The following is a 7,564-nucleotide window of genomic DNA, read 5'->3' on the forward strand; positions in this document are numbered from 1 at the left end:
CATGATTTAGGGTTTGGGGTATCGAACTTTTAGAGCTTCGATTTACTCAATTAAGATTTTTGATCTATTACCCTATGGTTTTGATTCCTAAAGATTAGGGTTTTAGGGTTTCATTTTTTATCAATCAATCCATGTTTGATTATGGGTTCCTAGGTTTTGAATTACCTTTTAACCTTAGATGATTGTTGAATCGGACCACAAAAGGAGTTGAGCCGCGAGCTGGACACGAACAATGGATCGAGTCGCTTCTATCGGGTCGCGGACGTCCTTTGTTGCTTGATCGGGAACGCCTTGATCGTCGGACGCGAGCTGTCTGATACTGTCGCGAACGAGGAAGAGGTCGCGTGCTGGAGATGCTCTCGGGTCGCGAACGTCTGAGTTAGGATAATGAACGCCTTGGGCTGAAGCTGATCAGGGACGTGAGCTGGAACAGATGCGGGAACAAGAGACGTGATCGGGGTTTAGGGTTCGTCGGATCGCCGGCTAGGGTTAGGGTTTTAGGATTTTACGATTTGGGTATTACCTTAGGGATTTAGAGTTTCGTGCTGATACGTGTTATAAAAATAATGGAAAAGTCTATCTTTATTCATAACATAGAAGTTCCTTATATAGGAGATTACACCGTCATAGATAAATAGAAAGATTACAAATCATAATCTCTTGGTTATGAGTCATCCACAATCTGGTTAATAACATATAATGTTTTGTATTGTAAGAAGACATATATAGTGACTCACTTATAGAATTAATACGTATATATAGTCAATGTGATAAATATTAGAATATTGAATAATCAAAGCACGACATTAAAATCACCGGCTTTTAGCAAGAGATTTAATTTAGATTGATGCGGTCAATCTTACCTAAATTGTAAGTTATCAGTTTTTATATTTTGATTGTCCGTGCATACAAAGTTTCACATTAACAAAATTTTATATTTGCTTTCTTAACACATATTCGAAAATAATGGCATAATTAACTGAGGAGAGATTCACTCTGCACATAAAATATAACTCAAGGTCACGTGAATGATGTGAACATATGAGCTAAAACATACAGATAAGATATGGAACGATAACCGAATCATAGAATGTAATATAACAAATCATAATTTCAAATATATGTTGTTTGAGTTGAACGGCTTCTCTATTGTATGAGTTACTTTTGATTTTTGTTTCAAAAATTTTAAACAATAACATGAGATGTGCACAAGTGTGGAAATTCAATGGTAGAGTTCGTGAGTATTGTTCGTCATAACATGCTTGTATAATGGAGTAAGTGTCTTTGGTACGTGTAAATTCATTAGTTTATCTTGATGAATAAGACTTGGAAATGTTAATGTCAAAATGTCTCCAAGTACAATGGAATAAGACTTGGAGACATCTTGGATCCAATTCCTTAGGAGAACCGGTGCCAATAGGTGTGATAGGAAGCTTAAGTTTAGTTGTGAAGAATATGTTTGTATAGAGCAATATGACATATCGTTTTGAACAGAAGGTGTGGTAATAAGCTTGAGTTTAATTATTGAGACTATGCTTGTATAGAGCAATATGACATTATTTTGAACCGAAGGACATATTGTCATGAACAAACGTAATTACAATATAATAATGTCATTCTGCTTAATTGGGAACCGTTTTGTTTATATCGTTGGTGAGAATGAATAAGTCAAGTTCTGCTGCTGGAGTGGGTTCCATTGTATGTAAAACATTGTTCTTTCCTTATTTATCTTTCGCATTCATTCTAACGTTAATTACATGACGAACGGTTCTTATTTACCTTTTTCCTTCCTATTGTTATTAATGTGCCTACATTAGAAAAAGTTACATATGGTTAGAATAACATTTAGACAACAATGGATTAAATGCTATTATACGAGTTGATGTACTGAATTTCATAATATTTGTGTGCTACTACACTACACCCTTACAAAGAGAAGAGTTACCTTGGAAACTCATGGCCGTTAATTTAACCCAACGCAATATACAACAAGATTCAGTTATAGTATAATTCTATTTCAAATACAAAGTTTTAAACCAGCTGTGAACTCCGCACATTGGGCTCACAATGCTTTCCTAAATCTATCAAGTTTTCCAATCAGAAAAAAGTCTATCCTTGTTAGCAAGCCTATTCAGTTTTGAACAGTACGATTTTATTTGCCTCAATACAATGTCTATAACATCATATCTCATTATCCACAACATAATTTTTTCAGTTGTCCATGTGGAAAACATTTGGTGGACACGCCTCAAATGAATTGTTCGTGTGGACGCTATTCGGTGGATTCATCTCACCTCCTAATTAAATGTAATTTTGTGATAAAATGTGATTTTACAAATTTGCGAAAATGTAATTTTATTGTTTTGAAAGATTAAAATACGATTCTGCTATTTTATGATAGTAATCATCAGTATTGAAGCTACTGACTATCATTTGACATTTTAATAGTGGTGAAAATAAGAAAACACAAACATAATCCATTTTACTCGTATTAGAAGAACAACAACAACTCAAACTTCTCTTATAAAAAAGAAAACAACAACAACAGCACAGTCACAAGAAAAAAAAAAGAAAACAACAGCAACAAAGTCACATGAATGAAGAAATATCATTAAAGCAAAATCAGAAACAATAACAAGTCTCAAAGATTGATTCAACAAAAAAATTTGAGACCAGAACCTCCAAACTTCTCTTCAGTGGTTCTATCTGTTACATCTGCCAAGGACTCACTCAAAGTATCTCTCCATCCTCCAATCTCTCCCTTTCTAAAGAAAGCATTAGTCTCTATTCCATTTGGTAGTTTCCCTTGTCTATTAACTTCCAATTTACTAACTCTCAAAACTACACAGCTTCACAATCTTACTCACTTCTTCCTCTTCAGTAAAACCACATCCCAAGAACTCTGCCATTCTCTTGACCATATCTCCGGTATGCTTCTTGAGCCCCTCATATGTAACAAAAAAGACCTTGTTTGGATTCTCGAGGCTCGCATACCAATACTCCAACACATGATCCCAAAAAGGTCCACCAATAAACTTCCCATTACAAAACGCTTCAACCGCTTTTTCAATCGGATAATCTGTGGTTTCTTCAGGGGCAAGTTTCTTTCCAAAATGCCATAAGGAAACAAACACGTCCTTAGGGTTTCTACAACAATATACAATCTTACAAGACGAGCTCTTAATGGAAACCGGCAGAGAATGATGCGATAAGTGCGTTTGCATGAGTCTTGGAGAAGGCAACTTGAAGAAATTAACGTCTGGAGATACGCAGTAATCTCCTTCCAAGTAGGGCACAAGGGGGTGCGGATTGGTAGCTAGAAGAGGATGGTTACCACAAACAGGAAACTTGTTTCGGTGAATGAGAGCGAAGAGAAGAGCTTTTAACCAAGTCGTACCTGATTTAGGAATGGTGGCGAGGATGATGTCGGAATCATTGGCTTCAAAGTGTTTCTGGCAGTTCACGATTCCTTGTAACATAGCTTTTGTGTGCCAACTTCCTTCGTATTGATACATTTGACTGACCAACCAACCTTTCTCGCTTGGAAGAGAAGAAAGCAGATCTCTTGTTTCTTGTGTCAGAATTTCATCTCCCAAGTAAACAGGAACATACGATGATGCCATTGTCTAGAGTATATATAAATCTAGAAACTGTTAGAAACTATGAGATGTTTTTCCTTAAGTCTATCTCATTGAAGTTGTGTCTTTATATACTTGCGATAAATCTTGGGAAAATTGCCAAAACAGAATAAAAAAACAGAATGGTTGTCCCTATGGTATAAATTCAACTTTGTCCATTTTATCTCTCTTTTACCCTTTTATTTCTGAAACTTAATAAAATAAATAGTTTTATGAATCAAAAAAATTATTAAAAATATAAACTATTAATGGAACACCAATATACAGAAGGACATATTTTTTATTTTTTCAAAAACTTAATAAATAAAATTTCCAATTTACGTTCTACTAAAAGTAGAAATCGTCTTCTACGGAAATTGGGTTAGTAGAATGCAAAATCCAGAATAAACACGTACATCTACTTGTTTTGGAACGTAAAATCTACTTTTGATTCAATATCTAAATATGGGGAATGCGAATTCTACTAATTGTAAAGATATCTACGTTTCTGAAAAATGCAGTTTCTACTCTAAACAAGTATTCTAACATTTCTCGAACGTGAAATCTGAAAACTACACAAACGTCTAAAGAAGGTAGAAATTACATTCCTTATTATTTTCATGGTTCTACGCATTGTAGAAGGTGTCTTCTACTAATAAAATCACCTGTTTTTGGCGAAAATAAAGGAAAGTCAGTTAACAAAATATTCTAAAAATATTCTAACTTCCTAAAATGGTTCTGCTCGATTTTCTTTGTCAATTTTTTTTAAAAAAAATGATTTTGCCTTTCTTCTTCATGAATCTATGATTTTTTCATAGTTTCTCTTTTGATTTTCAGAAACTTTTGTTCTAGATTAGATGCATATCTATACAACATGTGGTCTTTGGGAATTAGGTGCAACTACGGGATGGATTTTTGAGGCTGATGGCAAAGGGGGTAGGCTATTGTTAGTGGAATCAAATTGTACTTTAGATGAATTAAAAAGGATGATTTTGGAGGATTTTGGTATGGAAGAAGAAATCATAGCCGATTTGGAGTTAAGTTATCTACCTGCTGAGTTGATCAATACTTCAGGATGTCCACCTGTGATCATTGCAAACGATCGTCAGCTTCATAATTTTGTTCGATTTGTTCAAAAGAGTGCTTCTACTCGATTGTGTGTAACATGTAAAGCCAAGGCTGAGAATCCGAATAAAGAAGCCTTTGATCTTAACAAACCGCCAGCTGATCCATGTACTCATGAAGAGAAAGGAAACTCGTTTGACAATGGGGACGAATCAGCTCCTGTGTATGCTGAGAGGCAGGGGAATAAGAAGAATGAAAAGCGGAAAGGAGTCGCAGTTGATGAGGATGGGGACTATGATGCTGATACCATGATCTCTGAAAAAGAGAACATACATAAAATGTCAAAGTTTTCTCTGCTCCATGTTGTTAAGGTCGGACAATTTTTTGAGAACAAAACTTTGTTGAAGGCGACTTTCGAGATGTGTGCAATGAAGCATAACTTTGACTACCAGGTTATCAAAACGGATAGACAACTTTGGTATGTTAGATGTGCAGATAATGCATGCAATTGGGGTGTTCGAGCAGAGTGTCTGAAGGATTCATCATATTTCATGATCAAGAAGTATGTCGGTAAACATACATGCGCACCTTCAAGCAAAACCAAAGCGGGTAAGACTGCTTCAGCAAAAACAATAGGCAGTCTGATTATGCATAAGTATGTAGGCGTCAAGGAAGGGCCGAAATGTAATGATATCATACAGATTATGCGTAGTGATCATGGATGCGAGATATCAAAATCTTTAGCATGGGATGCGCGTGAATATGCGATCAGTGCAGTTAGAGGTATTCCAGAGAGAAGTTATGGGAAAATACCAAAATACTTGCACATGCTGAGAGAGGCTAATCCAGGTACACACACATCCTATGAGATTGACGGAAATGAGAACTTTCGTTACCTATTTATTGCATTTGGGCAATCGATAAGAGGATTTAACAGAGTCATGAGGCGGGTTATTGTGATCGATGGGACCTTTTTGAAGAATAAATACAAAGGAGTTTTACTGGTTGCTACGGCTTTAGACGGAAATTCAAATTTGTATCCTATTGCGTTTGGAATAGTCGACTCAGAGAATGAGCGTTCTTGGGAATGGTTTATGAGACAACTTAAGGTTGTCATTGCAGATGATCATGATTTGGCTTTTATTTCAGACAGACATGGGTCTATCGCTAAGGCAATTGAAAACGTGTATCCATCAGCCAGACACGGGATTTGTATTCATCATTTGTTGAATAATGTGGTCACATATTTCCATGGGAAAGGACTTGCTGGGTTGGTTTCAAAGGCGTCCAAGGCTTATCGAGTTTCTGAGTTTGAGAAGACATTTGCTACTGTGTGTAATATCAGTCCGGCAATTGGAGATTATCTTAGGGAAGCTGATGTGCAAAAATGGGCTAGATGTCAATTCCCTGGATACAGATACGACATAAGGACAACCAATCCTGCTGAATCTATCAACTCTGCTTTGCGTTCACCGAGAGAGTATCCAGTCATCCCTTTGTTAGACAGTATCAGGGAAATGTTAACACAATGGTTTTATGAGCGTAAGAAACTGATTTCAAAGCATAAACATCCTCTGACTAAAGATGTAGAGAAAAAAATAGAGAGGAGAATCGGGAAAGGCGCCACATTTGTAGTTTACCCTGTCAGTGCTGGTCGATTGCTTGTTAGAGGTGATAAATTCGACTGCTTAGTTGATTTGGATAGAAGGACTTGTTCATGTGGAAAGTACACCCTTATGAAGATCCCTTGTAGGCACGCAATTAAAGCTGGTTTTCATGTTGGAAGAGAGCCACACACATTGACTGATTTGATGTATACTACAGGAGCTTGGAGAGAAGCTTATGAAGAAAGCATAAATCCTATTGATGTTCCTGAGGATGCTTGGTCTATACCAGAAGATGTTAAGAAAGTCATTGTTTTACCACCACAGACAAGAAGATCAGTTGGAAGAAAAAGAAAACGCAGATATGAAACTGCGGAAGACAAAATTCGGTCATCGCAAATATCACGAAGAAAGCAGCCTCGGAAGTGTAGTAGATGTGGTATTAGTGGGCACAACAGAGCAACTTGTCAAGTACCAATATAGTCAGTCACAAATGGTAAGGGGTGAGGTTATATAGGCGGTAAATTTATGTGTTTTTATAGCTTGGTTTATGTGTTTGATGTATGGTTCTTTGTGTCACAGGTTGCTCTGTTCAAGTTTGCAAGTGGCGGTAGATGGCGAGCTAGGCGAGCTTATTTCAAAGTGCATTCTCATCATTTGGATAAATTTCACAGGTTGCTTTGTACGGTTTTTTTCTTCTAAACACTATAGGTTCTCTTTTCAATTGGATAAATTTCGTTTGGATTTTTTCTCATTTTCATTGTTAAGCATTGGCATCATTCTTCTAAGTTTCATTGTTATACATTGCCATCATCATTCTTTCTCAGTTTCATTGTACTCGATTTGAGAAAACCCCTCGAAAATGAACCAAAACAAAGCCATAGTAAGAACCATAAAATGTGACATAGTCATTGTAAGAACAAAAGAGATTGAAGCAAAATACTAAGAACCAGTAGACTGGTTTCATTCATTCTTGACTTTACCAAAACACAGTAGAATGATTCCTAAACAACCTAATTCAAGGGAATTTTTTTGCTTCCTTACTTCTTCTTCAACTGTCTCTTTCATACTCGTTTTCAGATCTTCAATTGCTTCTGTTATTCTCCCTTGCTCTGCATCTAGCTTTTGAAACTCATCAACCAAAGCTTCATCAACCCACTTAAATAAATGGGTTTCATTTTTTCGCTACATAGAAGAAAAATAAAGTCAGGACAGCGTGTTCATCTCTCTTAATCAAAAATCGATTCAGACAAAAGATATCAAAGCCATGACCAACGC

The 7,564-nt window shown here is 36.3% G+C and overlaps 1 protein-coding gene, 1 long non-coding RNA gene and 1 pseudogene across 2 annotated transcripts in view; 2 read left to right on the forward strand and 1 right to left on the reverse strand.

Annotated features, from left to right (window-relative positions):
- Positions 1–217, forward strand: part of LOC106317996 — a 5,859-nt gene extending 5,642 nt beyond the window's left edge. The window contains exon 4 of the long non-coding RNA XR_001265266.1: positions 179–217. This is a non-coding gene — a long non-coding RNA (uncharacterized LOC106317996). The remainder of the gene's footprint in view (positions 1–178) is intronic.
- A 2,244-nt stretch (positions 218–2,461) lies between these two features.
- On the reverse strand, positions 2,462–3,721 carry LOC106317994 (annotated as a pseudogene).
- Positions 3,722–4,407: 686 nt separating this feature from the next.
- On the forward strand, positions 4,408–7,088 carry LOC106317993. The gene is made up of 2 exons (XM_013755821.1): positions 4,408–6,782; positions 6,869–7,088. Exon 1 carries the CDS (start codon positions 4,475–4,477, stop codon positions 6,767–6,769), a length of 2,295 nt encoding a protein of 764 aa, XP_013611275.1. The 5' UTR covers positions 4,408–4,474; the 3' UTR covers positions 6,770–6,782; positions 6,869–7,088.
- Positions 7,089–7,564: the final 476 nt, after the last annotated feature.

The sequence above is a fragment of the Brassica oleracea genome, chromosome C9, assembly GCF_000695525.1.
Source record: "Brassica oleracea var. oleracea cultivar TO1000 chromosome C9, BOL, whole genome shotgun sequence".
NCBI classification, from domain to species: domain Eukaryota; kingdom Viridiplantae; phylum Streptophyta; class Magnoliopsida; order Brassicales; family Brassicaceae; genus Brassica; species Brassica oleracea.